Here is a 17,133-nt window from a genome sequence, read left to right as displayed (position 1 = left end):
AAGAATTGCTTGGATGATCTGTCCCTACTGAGTTAGGTGTCAGTGATTACTTTGATAGTAGTACAGTCACAATTGCACTTGCTTACTTACCAAACATGAAAATATTATACATAATCCACAGTTAAAACTTTGAGGAACTAAGGCACTGCAGTTAAGTGCTGGTTTATGGATTTTGCGGAATCCGTAGGTGAACATCTATACTGAAGCTCCTTCAGACTGTGGACTTATACTCAAGCTTTTGCACAGGGTCAGGCAAGCTGCTAATCCACAGAGCTGCTGCAGAATCCAGTGTTGCTAATTGGAAGGTTAACATGCTTGTGGTCAGTCCTAGAAACTTCCAAAGGAGATCATGACATCTGTGTTGCTGAGTGCTGTATGGGTAGTGTAGGATAGCTGCTGCTCTGGAAGGCTTCCTTTGATGAGCAAGCACTTTGCAAATAGAGGTGAGCAGAACAAATGCACCATATTAACGGGAATTGTCATCTGTAAAGGACCCAAATTAGTTCCAAAGTCCACAAGATCATCACAACCAGAAGAAAACACCAAAGTCAAAGCAGGATAAAACTCTCAGTTAGATATTAATAATTTAGACTGAGATGCAAATGTGTTCCAGGTTCTGGGGAACTTGAGAGACTTACTAAGATTTGCAAGATATTTAGTGCGGGAGGAGTAGTTTACCAAGTGTTTTGCACTGAACTGTTGCTATGGCAACTGTTTAGTTTTTGAGAGTTTGAATACCTCGTGCTCATTAGTGGTGGGGGCATACGTAGGTACTACCATTTAGGATCACTGCACTAGAAGCTCAGAAAATAGTGACACTACCTTCCCTAAATAGCTTTGTAGGCGTATGAGAAAGGCAGTAGTCATCCTAGAAAAGCTGGTGGTTCTGTACACCACGTTTTCTAAGGAAGCATCATAAACACACTGAACATCACAGAACATACTGAAATCTCTACAACGTAAAATCTAGTAGGATGTATAACCGGTTTTCTTGGAAATCAAGGTCTTTGTTATGTGCATGTTAGTACACTCCTTGCTACAAAGTGATAAAATGATTAAAATGATAACTGACTGCTGTTACTATACAATCCAAAGTAGCCTTGCTGATGATGACTACTTTGATGTGTATTCAAAAAACACTGTGTTTATAGCGCTTTCTACCTTCATTTGGAAAAGTGAAAATTAGTCCATAGCATCTATTTAAGAAGCTAAGCTTAAATCATGAGCAATTACTGGGCTTAGTGCAAACGGTAACTAGAGTGAAGTATAATACAGGTCATAAAAAAGAAGTTTTAAAACCATAAACACAGCCATGTGATGATAAAGCCTTCTCTTTATACTGACCAATACTAAAAAAAATTTAAATTAAAACGTTTCCTCATCCTGAAGCTGTTGTGCACAGAAAAACAAAGTCTCTCTTAGCATACTGTTTAACTTCTTGGGGCGTGGTAAGGAAAGAGAATTCTCAACTAGAACAAGAATTCATATGTTTTCCAATGAAAAGTATTTTCCATGGCAGTGAGTCATACTGTAACTTGAGGCTTTCTTCAGGCTATTTTTTGTAGCTAGTTTGCTGTAAAAGGCACAAGTTTCCAGAGACTTTCTGCGTGGGACTTGCCAGGGCTTAAAAAAATTACAATCTTGCTACCTAACAGTAACTTCTGTTTGCTTTTATGTAGTGGGAACCTTAAAAAAAAAAAAAAAAGCCAAAAAACCAAACCCAGTATTTTATCTGTGCATATGGTCCATTTTTAGACTCAGGCTATTGAATGCATCGTAACACTGCCAAAAGAGTCATACCAAATGCGTGGCAATACTCCTGCCAAATTAGGAAGCTGTCAAACTAAATTTCAATGATGTCCAAATAGAATAGAAATTAAGTATGTCTTTTATCTTTGTGCATCCGCTTGCAGATGGAATGTACAGCATTCTCAGATGCCTGCTTCTCATCAGTCTTAACAGCTTAGCACAAATAACTTCCCTGTCAAGAGGTGACCCTCTTGTAGAGTAATTACAATTCCTGGAAAACAGTAACTGGCTGAATTGTGAAAAGGAATGAAATGTTACCACATCTTAAATGTTATGTGCTCCTGCCAGGAAAGGGAAAAATTCATCACACCTGTCAGAGAACCTGAACTCCACCTAATGGGAGATTTTACCACATAAACTAGAGAAGAATGACTAGTAAAGTCAGCACAACTCTCAGAATTGACTGGTCTTCCACTTACGAAGATAAAGCCAGCAGTCAAGCCATTTCAATTACAACTGTTCAAAAGCCTGGGAAAAAAGTTAAACCTTATTCAGAAATACAAGGTTGTCCAGAAAAGAACAGTTTCAGCCTCAAGTCCAAAGGTTTTTTGTGTTCTGGTGTATGTACATGGCTGACAAATAGGCAGCTCAGTTGAAAACCTGTCAGTACTTAGTCTTGGGGCTTTTTCCCTATTTACCTTGATATGAAAATGTAATATTTATTACATCAAAGTTTGTAGTAATCCTTGACTGTAATACAAGGAACCAGAGATCTAACTGTTTTACATGCACTGGAGTACATGCACTAGCACTTCTAGTTGAAGTGCTGCTTGTTTACCTCTTCAGAGCCTATCTTCCATATGATTTGCAGAAGAGGCTTCCCTCTCTTTTTGTATTTTGCTTCTCTCTTTAAACTGTACAAGATAACTATCCCTAAGTATTTAGTCTCCTTGCTCCTTTTCATATATCAATAAACAACATTTTGTGTGCCTGCAGGAGTACATTTATAGCAAAACTGCTTTGTATACACAACTTCAAAGTTTAAATAAGTATATGGGTTGAATAAATACACAGTGATACAGTTCAGCTGGGGGTGGAGGGGCAGAGTTCACTTCTGGCCAACACAGGCTGTGACTCCAAACTTGACTGGCTTGAGCAATACTCAAATGAGACCTTTCCCCAGAGTACCTGTTCAACCAAGAGGTATGATTTCCCCAGACAGGACAGCCAGTGCCATAGGTAGTGTTTGCTCTTGCTCAGAGCTTGACAGAAGGATAACTGCTCCTCTGAAGGATCAGAGTAAGACATTAAAAAAAACCCAAAACACATTTATGTTCTAACTTTGATTGGTCTTTTGGGTTCTGATAGGTTCCACTTAAATTTTGAATATTCCTATGGGAAGGATATTGAAAGCTCAGACATTAACTCCTTGCAGCTACCTAAGTCAGAAACTACTTAGTTTGCTTTTGTAGACCACCCTTCCCCCATATACACAATAAATTTAAATTCTGTTCTGCAGAGGAATGGTGCTTTCTTTTACTGATTGAACTCACATAAGAAAGCAGCACTTGGATCTCAGCTTTATTTGAGCAGCACTTAGTTCCTTTGAAACTGGGATTGTTTCCAGAGCATTCAGGAATCGCTTTCATAGCAGCACAGTGCTTTAGTTTGGATAATGTATGCTGGCCTTTTTTCACTCCTGAGAACTTGAATATGGTCTTCTCTTTACATAATAGGAAATTTGTGGTGCCATGTTCTGGCATCTGAAGGACACTCTGTGCCTGCTACAAACCACCGTGCAACTTTCACAACCTACAGCCAAAGATCTGGGGAGTAGAGATGGGAATAACAAGTTATTCATGGCTCTGTTGTATGCTTAGGTAGGAGAAAATTGGATAGAAACAAACATACAGCTGGGGGACCTTTTTGGCTTTGGCATGTGCCTGTGGGCATATGTTGGTCTTAAACATCATGTTTAGGCTTCTCTAGTTCTCTATATCTGCCCTGTCAGTTTGGTTAAATATTTCCTACTCTGCAACTACCTTCAGAATACACAAATCTTGAGTTCAATCAATTTATTGGATTTTTCCATTTTTCAGAAGACTGGTAAGAGTCAGGCAGGTGAAAGATCTCCTTACCTTTGTGTAACCATTTTTTAATCAGTTTTGAACTGCCTGGAATGCTGGGCTCACCCATTTTGCATCTGAACTGCTATCAGCACACAACAAATTGAATTTGCATTTGTCAGCACACACTTGCAGCCCTACTGAATGACTTGGTGCAGGGAATGCAGGTATGCATTGGCTTCCATGTGGGTGTGGGTAGGTGGCCTGGTCCCACAAGCTTGCTGGTGTAGAGCTAGTCACTCAAAATGTTATGAAAAAATTTGAACTAGCAGAGTGCTCTGTTGCTTTTTGTGTTGTGGCTGTGCCCTAGCAGCCAGGGCCTTGAAGCCAAGACTTAGAACTTAACAGGAACTTGTATTACTCTGTCAAAAAGACCTTGATTGTAACCTGTACATTAAGTTATGTTCAGGACCAAAGTTAATCTTGTATATACAGTGAATGAAGTCCAAAGCTAAAGATCATGTGGAATGCTGAAGAGCTTTATCAGCCTTTTGGAAACTCTGCTCTTAGTTACCTGTCATCTTGATTCATCTTTCTCACAAGGATTAGTCCCCTTTTTCCCCAAGACTGAGTGTTGCCATTAAACTACTTCACAGAAGGTTACTGAAGTCTTGAATTTCTGTTACATAAAAGATAGATATTTAAGTAGGGGAACAGGGTCTTGTTCTTCACCTCTTAAAGTAAGTTGATAAATGAGATACTTGCGTGTTAAAGGTTGTTGGTGTAGAATTAACTTTCCCAATTTATAAATACTTATGAAGTTTAGTGAATTCCTACTTTTTCTTGTGTGTCTTTTGCAGGTATTCGCTATAGTATGGATGTTAGCGTGGATGAAGTGAAAGCCTTAGCTTCTCTCATGACATACAAATGTGCTGTGGTTGGTAAGTGTTAATTGTTCAAGCAAGATTTCAGTCTTGAATTTCAATCACTACTGATGTAATTACATAAAAAAAGAACACATAAAGGATTAAAATGAATTTCAGACAGTAATCTCTAACTTAAATCTGTAGCAAGATGGGAAAAATCTATAGTGACCAAAATAATAACACATATTCCCTCTGCTGTTACTGAAGATACTTAAATACGGTTGCATTTTCATTTGAAAAGTCCGAATTCTGCTAATTACCCTCTCCCATAAAAAGTACTGCACCTTGAACTCAAATTCAAGTACAACAAACTTGGATTAGTAGGGGACTAATTTTAGGGGGAACAGATGGAGGCTGTAAAGGATTCAGGCAGGGGAGCTGCGGAGAGAGAAGGATTAAATTCCTTTATGGGTTATGAAGAAGTATAATTTGTACACAGCTACTAAACTGTAGAGGAGTTTAGACAGAATCTGCACATTATGTGTAAGAAAAGAAATTACTTTCCTGATGTATATAGACACACTTCGGACTTGCAAAGTAAAAGTTTTGAGCTAAACCAGTAAAATTTAAATGATAAAACTTACTATTTCTAAAGTGTCAAGGACAAGAGATATTTAAGCATAGAAAATTTAAATAATGAACTTTTGAGTTTCAAAGACCATTTTCAAAGTGCCTTGAAAGATCTCCCATTTTTATAAGAGTACCTAGATCAGATCATAGCTTACGCTTGAGAAGCCATAAACGCAGCAAAACCAAAATCATTGCTAAAATCAAAGATATAATTTCACATATTTCTCATGTCTTCTGCCTTTATTGTTGAAAAAGTAAAATGATTTTCCTTTGCATTCTTGTAGATGTGCCATTTGGTGGGGCAAAGGCTGGTGTCAAGATCAATCCCAAGAACTACACAGTAAGCCTAATCATAGATAAAAATTCAGTTATCTGCAATACTGAAGCCAGCCAGTTAAAAAAGCTCTTCTAAGGGCATTATTGACCACTTAAAACCTCCTGCCACTTCTGCCTATGTAAAGGCTGAATGTAGCCTGTGCATGCAATAGGTAGGAAAAGAATTTTTGAAAGGTCTGTGTTTCAGAGGTGGAATACTTCAATTATTTAACTTTTTTTTTTCTGAAAATCAGGATACTACAAATAATTTGGAACCTGATTTTTTTTTAAGTTGACACTGTTAATAAAATCTTAAATTAAGTTACTCTTAGGAAAAAAGGTAATGTTTTTGTTTATTTTGACTAATAGTTTTATGCTCCATTAAACCATTCTGTGCAGTGTTCCAGTGTGAATAATAACTAACTTGGATTATAAAAGGTTTACTGCAGGCTTGCCTTCTTGCCCTAATTAAAACAACTTGTCCAGAGAGGAATACTAGAATACATAACAGATATTCTAAGTTCAAAGCTCCTGTAAGGATTTGTGCGAAGTCGTTTGGCTGTGTTGATTACACATCTGGCAGGGGCAGCTCTTGCTGGCTCACGCAGGATATCAGATTTGTTTGCTGGAAATCTCTGCAAAGGGCACAGGTGGTTCTTCCTGGCATGGATCAGAATGTATGGAAAGAAAGCCCAGTGTTTCTTGTGCTGCCTGAATACCAATGGTCTGCTGGGGAGTGGCATATAAATTACATAAATTATGAATCATCCTTTCTTCTAAAAGAATAGGGTGTTTCCTTATGCTTGGGCTAAGTTTGAGCAAATACTTCTAAACACTAATGATTTCTTCTGATGTTTATTGCGTTTTCTCTATAGGACAATGAATTGGAAAAGATCACGAGAAGGTTTACCATGGAGCTGGCAAAAAAGGGCTTTATTGGTATGTCGGGCAGCTTTACTACTCAAATTTAGAAGCTTGATTTATTGTGCATTGGCAGTTCCTATTAGTTAATATCCTTAAATAACAGTATTTTTGAGAACTGTAAACAATTTAAATAGAGAACTTTCAGCAAAGAGCCACAAAGAATTGAGTCATTGCATCTTCATGCATTTTTTAGGGAAAGTCTTAACTTTTTGTGATGGCTGTTCTGCTATGAGAAGCCACAAAAGCTGAGGTCACGGTATCCAAAATGAATCACATTTATCTCAGAGTTAGATCATAAAATTGTGACCATATTTGTTGCAGTTTTAATCTCTAATAGCAAACTCCTCACTGTTACTGTTTCCTGTAGTCTCAGTTGAGGCTTTTGGCAGATATCTGAGGAAAGAGAGGAAGGAAATAGAAGATCCACCCCAGCAAAAGTTGATGGCTTCACCCATGGCAACCAGAGGCTGCAAGGGAAGCGTAGGCAAGAAGCACAGGAGCCTGTTGTAACAGAACCTCAGCTCAGTAATGTTAGCAGGGGCTTCATTCAGACTCAGCCCTGAGTTATTCTGGTAGCTTTGCTGTCTGGACATCTCCTCTGTAGAAAGCTGGATATTACCAGCTCAATTTTTAATTAAAGGGAACAGCTTTACCCAGAGAAGGTTCTTATGCGAATAAATAACGAGGTGTGTAACTGGTTAAAGGTCTGTCGTGTATTCCTGATATCTAACTGCCTTGGGAATGTCTATCCTTTTATCTGCATTTTCTTGCTCTTCAGCCAGAGTATTTATCATCTAAATTAAGCTCCTTTATAAACACACTTACTGATGTTATGTGTGACTAAGGTTTTACTATACACAATGCCAGCTATAGTGATAGTGCAGTGACAATTAAAATGGTTTGGTAAACTTGTCTTCCTTTTTGGCTCCCTGGTTGGTGCTACACAACTTTTACAAACCTTTCTAAATTACTTAGAAAAAATTGTTAGGGGCAGAGTTGCATTTAAAATCCTGATTAGCAAGTCTCTATAATCTTAAATAGTCTGGGGAAATACTATTTTTAGCTATCTACAAAGAACAGATTTTTTTTTTATTTCAACAGATGTGTGAAACTTCTTTTAAAGTTTTATTTCATCAATAAAGAGAAATGAAACCTTTCTTGAAGGAAGCAGTAAAATCAAATGCATGTGCTATGGTGCAATGACTAGGAACAACCTGCCTGCAATTTTTGAACTCACCCAGGAACAGAAAGGAAATTCTTATGCAGAAGAATCCAATCAATGTCACAGTATATAGAAATCATACCTAGATAGCACCCTCCCTGTTACAGCAATGATTGTCAAAAAAAAACCAAACCACTTTTGGTGCACTGTCCTGCTCCGACTTTTTATTGACAAATTGGCCTTCACCTCTTATCAAATGGCTTATGTAAAGGTTGGGGGTTTTAACAATAGTGTAGAAAGGTGTGATACAGCATCTAAAACTGCACTGAAGCCAGAAGAATGTGTTGCTTGCATAATAAACTGAGGATTAAATAGGAAAACAGTTCTTCTCTGCCAAGGCCTGCACAGTTCCCAAGGGAATAATGATTGAAAATAACGATTTGTGTTTGATCCTTAAGAGCTGTTTTCACTGTTGCCAACAGGACCTGGTGTGGATGTGCCTGCTCCTGATATGAGCACGGGGGAGAGGGAGATGTCCTGGATTGCTGACACCTATGCCAGTACCATAGGACACTATGTAAGTCTTGAGCAGAGGCTTTCAAGCAGAAAACCTGCCTAATCATATCAATTTGTTTACTTATTGGATCTAAAAATATTCTTGCAAACTGTGACAGCTTCAGTGGTGTGAGGATTTTAGGGTACAGTAAAGGAAAAATAGCTTTAAGGATAATATTCTTACACTAGCCTTAAAAGAATCTTGTCTGATACAATACTGACTGCAGCTGTTCAACAAAAAGAAAATACACTGTTTTTAAAGGTATATAGTCTAAAATAGGTTTCTATGTCTATCAGTTTCCTCTGTTTTTCATTGGTACTATAATTATAATTTAAAGTTGTTAACTGATAACTGAATTTACAAGTTTTATTAAAGAAATGCTCATGTTTTTGTACATTCAAGAGACCATGAAAATTAAGTTCACACTATTGGTATAACTTGTAAAAGTTGTAAGGTTCTCTGCAGTCTCCTAGAAGTAACAGGTATTCATTGTGGACTTCAGTAAATTCTCCAAAATGTAAACCCAAAAGAACACTGACGTAATTTCTAGCCCAGGAGGCAATTAAAAAAAAAATTCAAAGTTTTTAAAAATTACTTTTTAATGCTAGCCCTTAGTTTGGCCTTTGTCCTTATGTCAGTGGGGTTATTTGTACCTGACTGTTAACCAAACACTTTTGCTGTATACTTTTGACAGGTCAGTTGAAAGAAAAATGTATTGCAGATAACTTATTTGTTAGTAGCTGTGTATTAGTGTGTTAATGTTGCTAATCTATTGCATGTTAGCCTCTTCGTTTCTCTTTGGAAACAAAGAGACTCTTTCCTTGTACTTTGTGCAGTCCCTTCCAGCAGCTCTCCTGAAATACAGCAGGGTGTATGCCTCCAGTAGAAGGGCATTAGTGCCACCCACCACGTGCCTTTCTCTGGCACATCTGCTCAAGACCTGCCTGGCTGTCCTCCCACAGTCTCTTGGCACAAGACTTGTCTGAGGCCTTGAACAATAAGAGGTGGAATGGCACAGGTTATTCTAAGTCTAAAATACAGTCTAAGGTATCTTATGGAAGGAAAAAAGGAATGCTTGAGGAATCAGCTGTGGCATGCTGATTAGTTGAGGTAAATCACATTTACACAGAGCTCTCCCTCAGGGGTGTCACTGTAAAACATTACTTGGTTTTTGCTATTCACATAGGTAAATATTTTAATAACAACTTGAAATCTGATAAAAAGCCAAAATTATGACTTCAGAAGGACTTCAACATGCAGAGTGGCAACTAGTTCCCTCAGTCAGAACTTGAAATTCTAGCTTATAACAAAACTACTGCCTCAAAGCATTGTAAGTTTTAACTCATTGCACTAAAATGTGTATTTCACTGTGATACAACAGCACTGTATTATTAAGACTGACAATAAGGATCGCAGCAAGTGACCTGCGTTAAGATTTGTTGTACTGAGGAGTTCTCATACAGTCTTATACAAAAGCTCCAGTTTTTTTAAAATTAAACTAAGCACTGATAGAGAAGTTTTCAAATGGCTGAATTTCTTATTCTTTCCACTTTGTCATCTCACCTTATTGTATAGTCCTACACATTCTCATGATTCCATGACAAAAGAAAACAAAATAACTACTGAGGATTAAAATTTGAATTATGCTACAACAACTTCTTTTAGACTCTCTCTGTATGGCAGTATCTTATTGAAAAAGAAAAAAACCTGAGAGGATTCAGGAACATTTTTCTGAAAAGTTAATTAAAAAATGGAAATTGAGGGGGTGGGGAAGGGAAGTTAGTTTACTTAATTTTGTTGGGTTGCTTGTTTGTATGCCCAAGAGAGAGTGGTAGCCACAGTGGAACTCCAGAGCTATTGTGGAGAATGACCAGGTATGGAGAAGGAAAGTGAGAATTCTGACAAGGCTATAAAAAGGGCATTAATCCATCAGAACCAGTTTTTAGATGAAGATGTTTCAGATAGCTATCTGGTTGGGGCACCAAGAGCAAAAATAAAGGTGGTTAAGGAATACTGAAAAGATTAAAGTGACCATGGGGGAAGAAGGGAACTAAGAGCAGAAAATGAACAAGGAACAAAAGTGAAACAGGCTGTGATTGCATACATGGAGGGGACTACATTCAGTGGAGTGGAAAGATGACTCTGGTGAGAGGGATCTGTCTGAGAAATCTACAGACCTGATGGGTCTGTGCTTGCACACTGCACACAGCTGTGTTCAGGGAGTTTCAAGTGGAAAGGATAAATCAAATAACAGATATAAACAGATAAGGGAAGTTTGCTCAAAATCTAACATACAGAGCCAGGAAGCTGGAGAGACAAGGAGAATGTTATTGCAGAGGAAAAGGGGTTAAGAAAGGAGCAAAATTTAGTGTCTGAACATGACTAAGTTCATAAGCTACCAGTGCTGGTATAGGAATTTTTCATGCTAGCTCTAAGCTATTTTCCAAGGTTCTCATTAAAAGCCATGCTCTTTGGCCCATGATTTGTTAAAAATTTTTGTTTATTGACTTGAAACCAAATATTTTAGGACTTTGACATCAGCTGTGCTTTTTATATGTGACTTTAGGAAGACCTGGATCTGTCCTCACCTCATGTCCTGTTTTCCTGACAAGCCATGCAAGTTGTTAATAACTACCATGTTAACTGTTCCAGAAAATCCATCTGAAGTTTCTGGATCACTAAATTATATATGGCTAAAGTTTTTTATTAAATTAATCCTTTCCGCTCTACTGTACTTCCTGACACAATCAACTGACTTCAGGTACACAGGAAGGGACTTTGATAAATACATTCTTAGGTACGGTGGGAGGCTGTATTTCTTCAAGTATTTATAAAACACGTTTCCTCTTTTGTGAATGCACGAAGCACAAAGCATAGTTTAACACTATATAACAGAATAAAAACCTAAAAGTCCATCGAAATACCAGGCCAAGTCATTCCAAGAAAACACCCCTGCCAGTCTTGGTTACAGTTGATACGCCACCAGGGGGAGCATACAGCTTATGGAGAGCAGCGAGCTGTATTTTGGGACGCTGAATTAGGAATTCTGTGGCAAGCCCAGCATCTCTTCTACCGTTCTTTAAGAAGGTTGTATGTTAACTCACTATGGTTTTCAAACAGTAAATAGTTTTAGTCTTCATTATGGCTCTAGTCTCCTCCACAGCCATTCTGCCTCCAATTACTTTTGTCTGCTCCTTTCCTTCCTCTCACCAAGCATCCTGCACTCACACCACAGGCATGCAAATGCCTTTGGCACAAGGGATGGAGCAGAGGGAGCCTCCCAGTGAATGTGTGGCTGGTGGAATGGAAACCCATCCGGCTGCTGGCAGACTCATTTCAGTGGATTCTCTTTCATCCCTACTCTCTCAATTTGTGTTGGAAGCCAAGCCACCATGTGACTGTGCTCCCAGGGTGTGGGAGCATGGGAACCACTGGTGACAGAAGAGGGAGGTCCAGTGGAAGAATTTCTTTCAAGTTATAAAATTCCAATTGGAAAAATCAGCTATGGTTTTAAATAGCTATTTTATCTTGGCTGACTGTCTGGGAAACTTAATTTTATTGCCACCAAGTTAAGAATAGAGGCTTGATTGTAAGTGCTGCTTTTCTGCATAAAAGTAGTAAATACCCAACTTTTCCCATACGGCCTTCAAAGTGCAGGTTTTCTGCTGAGATAGAGCATCCCCATATTCTGACTACAGACCTAATACATTGTTTTGTAATTGCAAAATAACTGAATTTGTTATAAGGGAACACTTAACACTGTTTAAAGATTATTAAAAGCCAGTTCAAGGATATGTCTGAGCCCTTAAAAAAATTAAGACGTCAAATGTAATGATGTAAAGAAATTGTGGGTGTAAATAGGAGCTGGCTCTGAGAAATATTCCTCAAAGCTTGATTTGTCTGCTTGTGGATGTCACCATGATACACAAAGTGAAGTTAACATACACACTTAAGAGACAACAAAAAATCACAGACTATATCCACTAAGGCATTACACACCTTTCCTGACAGAGTATTCCAAGGTGTTCACACAAAGTGAGGAAGGAAATCATCTTTACAAACTAAATGCATTTAAGTTATATCTTGTTCTGACTCTTACAATTTCTGTTTTCTCTTATGTCTAAAGTGTACAAAACTTCTGTTCCAGCTGTTTTTTGATTAATTCCATGTCTCATGAGTCCTTTGTTTTTTTACAGGACATTAATGCACATGCATGTGTAACTGGTAAACCCATCAGCCAGGGTGGGATCCATGGACGTATATCTGCAACTGGTCGTGGTGTCTTCCATGGAATTGAAAATTTTGTTAATGAAGCATCATATATGAGCTTATTAGGAATGACTCCAGGATTTGGAGATAAAACATTTGCTGTTCAGGTAACTTTTTTTTCTTGGACTGTAGGAAAAGAAGTAGTACACAAATTTTCAGTTGAGCTGTTTTTAAAACAGGCTGTAGCCCTTATAACCTGAGAGGGCTTTAAAACTTCCAAGTTAACCTTTACTCTCAAACTTCAGAAATGTTTTTCAGGCAACACAGGTGTCCTTTATTCTGGACTAGTTTTTATAAACTGAACTTTCAATTGCACTCTACAGGCACAAAGCCAAATCTCCAGTCTTTATGATCTTGTAAGCTGCAAACACCAAAATGAAATACTGTTACAGGAGTTCTTTAAACTACGGCATGGCACACTTTTCAGTGAGCTGTGACACTGGTTTTCCCTACACAAAATTTGTTGCAATGTTTTATAATAAAAAATTCAAGGAGAGAAGGAATTGAGCATTATGATCTTGTTCCATTATAAAATGAGCAGTTGGAAAAATAGAAACCAAGACCTTATCCTAAATTTGTAATGTTGAATGTACATTTTTGGTGTTCCTAAGACTTAAGGATTTATGTAGTTGAATTTTGAAAGGGTTTGATAGTCAGTAGTATGCATTATTGTTCCTGAAATTTCAAAGAAATGAAACTTGTTCAACTTTAAACAGTGTGTTAAATGGAGGATTTGAGGAACTGATTTGTTTTGTTGTTTTCAAAACGTGCTTGTTAGAAATAGCAGAGTAACTGTAACCTCCAAATTGTCCTCTAGTTAACCTGTGGCCTGGAACAAATATCTCTGCCTTGCACAGACCCAGCAGCACACTCATCTCCCTGCACTTTGGCATTTTCATGCCTGGCAGAGGACTCACCAACAGGCACTTAAGCAAAACTTAGACTGAAAACACGGCCATAAGAAAAGTGAAAAATTCTTGTAGGAAAATGAGCATAGAGTGTTTCAAAGAGACCTGAGGCATGACAGACTCTTCTATCAAAGTTTGCTTCTAATGCATAAGCAAAAATCCTAAGTATAATTGAAGCTAGGTTATACAGGAATTTATTATTCAGCTTTTTTTTCAGCACAGAATCGTACTACAAACTTTCAACATCAGTCACTTGACTTTTTGGTTTGCTATGTGTGTTCTTTTACTTCCAGAATGTCAGCATTCTGGAAGTAAGGAACTTAATGGCCTTGTCACACAAAAATCCACTGATCTCTTTAAGACGGTGCCAGTCATGAAATAGATGCACAGAATGCTCCTATGTTGATAAACATCATAATTTTGACACTTTTGTAGTAGCATTAACTCTTCCTTTCTATATTTCCAGTATAAAATCTTCCCACAACTGTACATAATTTCAGCAATGGTATTCAGATAAGAATACAATGCATATAGATTTCTTCCATCTTGCCTATACACATCATCTAATGCCAAGATGTGCCAATAGATGAAGGACTATTTAAAACTGTGTAAGCCTTAGCAGTAATCATCATTTTAGCTGGAGGGTTAACTGCTTTTTCCTTTCTCTTTCCACTTTCAGGGATTTGGTAACGTGGGCTTGCATTCTATGAGATACTTGCATCGGTTTGGTGCAAAATGCGTTGCTGTCGGAGAGTTTAATGGTTCTATCTGGAATCCTGATGGGATTGACCCAAAGGAACTAGAAGATTTCAAATTGGTATGAAGCTCAGCTGAGCAGAAAGAGTTTCGTTTTTGTCAGCTTTGCAAATACATAGAAAGACTGACGACTGTAAACTGGTGTTGTGATATTTAAATGATGCTGCAAATAGTCCTTACAAAGTGGCTTAGAAATGTTGATTATTCTGATTCTCCTTATTATCCCCAACAAGAACGCAAATGCAGGTGGTACCATTTTTACCCTTTGACCTGACTCTCAAAAAAATGTCTGTATGTGTGCAGGCTAATTACTTTGTTTTCAGAATTGGAATTCTTCTTATTTTGGCTTTCTTATGCCTAAACTAGGAAGGATGTCTTAAGGAACCAGGGCAAGGAGGTTCCTTAAGGATTCCTGACTGAGAATCACAAGCACATTGTCATTGAAGATGTACAAAGTGTGCTTTTGCTGTTACTTACCTATTGGATGTTTTTGAAAGAATGAAAGCCTGCCTGGCAGTGTGACTTGAATGTGTAGTTCATAATAAAAACTGGATGTGGTCTTTTTATTTCAGTTTCCAAGTGAAGCAGACTTGAGGGGACAGTTCACAGGCACTAAAATACAATCTTCTACTTAAGTTTCTTAGGGGCTTATTTGACGTGTCTTTTTTTTATATAGAGAGTACTTGAATTTCTTTATCACCCTCTTTCTCAAAGGAATGAAGATTCTATCACTAAACAAAGTCCATCATTGTAGTACTGAATCTTAAAAACCTTTTGAATCTTAGGTGATTCAATTTATCCTGGGTGTAGCAGACTAGTGAGTCATATCAGTTGTTTAAAAACTATCTTAAGAACTGAGAGGGAGGGTTTTTTTTTCATATTCCAGAGCCCAAATGGTTATCAGTGTCTATGCAGAGAGCAGTTATGCTTCAGTCTTGGGAACTTTGACTGTTATTGAAGCTTTGTAGCTTGCTTTTTACGTGTAAGTAAGGATAGGAATTATGTTATGTGCTGTCTCTCTAGTACTGTTGCTGCTCCCTTTTTTCTCTTTGAAAGTCAGAAAAAGGGAAGAAATTCAAATGAGTGCACAACACACTAAAACCACAGTGGTTCGTTTTCTTCACACAGCAACACGGGACAATCATGGGCTTCCCGAAAGCAAAGCCACTTGAGGGCAGTATTCTGGAAACAGACTGTGACATTCTCATCCCTGCTGCCAGCGAGAAGCAGTTGACCAAGACCAATGCACACAAGGTTAAAGCAAAAGTAAGTCAAAGAATTCAAATGTAAATGAAAAGTAGAGAAAGTCTGTGTAAGTACTAACATTCTATAATCAGCATGGAGAAACCCAAATCTATACCTCTGAGTTACTCTGCTGTGATTTCTTTCAGATTATTGCTGAAGGTGCCAATGGGCCTACAACTCCTGAAGCTGACAAAATCTTCTTGGAGCGGAATATTATGGTTATCCCTGTAAGGTTCTATCATGACCTTTGATTTTCATTACAAAAGGAACATTTTTGTGAAGAGAACCAAGACTCTAGTTACTGAAGGCTTTTATTACTAGCCATTCATTCTCTAAGAGTGGCTTTTAGTAACTGATGTCTAGGAAATGGGTGCCAGTGTTGCTGAAGATTGATAATATTTGTTAAAAACCTCACTACAACTGTAAGTGACCAAAGATAACAATTATTAGCTGACATTTGCTCAATTAAAAAGTGCACTAAACAAAGGAAGAAGGAAGAATAAATATTCTGGCCAGTTTGTAGATATGGCGTTTCTGGGTGATGCTCTGACTGAACTGCGTGCTTTAGATTATATAGAGTATGTGTAATGATAATTTGAAAGAATAAGACCTATCCAGCTATAATGACAATTTTTTTCACAGAGAAAGGGTGTCCTGATCAAGTGATCTTGCCAGATAGAGTGGCTTATCTTCAGCCTTTACTCACTGAGATGGCCTAAGAATGCCCTACTTTCCTTAAACACTTGTGCTAAAATAGAAATAGTCAGTCAAGCACACCTAAGCTTCATGTGTTCTAAAGTCAAGTCCTATTTTAAATCAGTAGAAGTAATCCCTGAACTGAAGAGGGTGTTGTCCTGTAACAATAAGAACTGGATTGTCTTCCATACTGCAGTTTAAAGTAGTGCCTTGTACATAATATTTCTGCTTGCTTTTGCAGAATATGATAGAGCTGTCTTTGTCACATGGTCACAATTCAAAATATTTACTGTTTCTGTGCAGGATCTTTACCTGAATGCTGGTGGTGTAACAGTATCCTACTTTGAATGGCTGAAAAACTTGAACCACGTCAGTTATGGCCGTTTGACTTTCAAATATGAGAGAGATTCAAACTACCACTTGCTCAGTAAGTGCTCAGTTCTGCTTCTGCACACTGTTTAATTGATAGATTGGACTAGCAAGCACCAAGTGTGGGTGGGAGAAATTAATACAGAGCTCTTCTAAATTCACCACAATTTCCCCAGAAGTCTGTAATTGCTGCATACTGAAGCAAAGGTTTTGTAGGTTAACTGACCTGCAACTCTAATGACTTAAGTTAAATGCATACTTTTTCAGTTATCTTTTAATTCTTTCCTCAGTTTTATAAAACCCTGAAGTCAAGCCACTTAAGTGAAATATTTATTACTTCTTAATAAACATCTTTCAGCTGTACACTTGATATTTAAGAAACATTCAAAGTTCAAGTGGGTACCATTGTTCTGCCCATACAACAATAGAGGCCAATAATATAATAGAGACAGGCACTGGAAAAACCTGCTTATGGCTCACAGCTCCACTTACAGTCATTCTGTGCTGCCTACTTTCTGGGAAGCAATAACAATTACATGAAGAGAAGAAGCTCAGTGGAGAAGAACTGGAGGATGTTTCATTTTAAACAATATTCTGTAGAAAACATGAGAATCCTGAGACA

General features: G+C 37.8%; 1 protein-coding gene across 1 annotated transcript in view; it reads left to right on the top strand.

Annotated features, from left to right (window-relative positions):
* GLUD1 (glutamate dehydrogenase 1) overlaps nucleotides 1-17,133 on the top strand; it is a 29,420-nt gene that overhangs the window by 7,680 nt on the left and 4,607 nt on the right. The window contains exons 2-10 of the mRNA XM_082285663.1: nucleotides 4,676-4,756; nucleotides 5,596-5,651; nucleotides 6,502-6,565; nucleotides 8,195-8,289; nucleotides 12,465-12,644; nucleotides 14,125-14,262; nucleotides 15,330-15,467; nucleotides 15,593-15,673; nucleotides 16,446-16,569. Coding sequence (XP_082141789.1) covers nucleotides 4,676-4,756; nucleotides 5,596-5,651; nucleotides 6,502-6,565; nucleotides 8,195-8,289; nucleotides 12,465-12,644; nucleotides 14,125-14,262; nucleotides 15,330-15,467; nucleotides 15,593-15,673; nucleotides 16,446-16,569 — 957 coding nt within the window. The remainder of the gene's footprint in view (nucleotides 1-4,675; nucleotides 4,757-5,595; nucleotides 5,652-6,501; nucleotides 6,566-8,194; nucleotides 8,290-12,464; nucleotides 12,645-14,124; nucleotides 14,263-15,329; nucleotides 15,468-15,592; nucleotides 15,674-16,445; nucleotides 16,570-17,133) is intronic.

This window comes from Coloeus monedula, assembly GCF_965178545.1.
Source record: "Coloeus monedula genome assembly, chromosome: 8".
NCBI lineage: Eukaryota > Metazoa > Chordata > Aves > Passeriformes > Corvidae > Coloeus > Coloeus monedula.
This window is presented reverse-complemented; position numbering and strand designations above follow the sequence as displayed.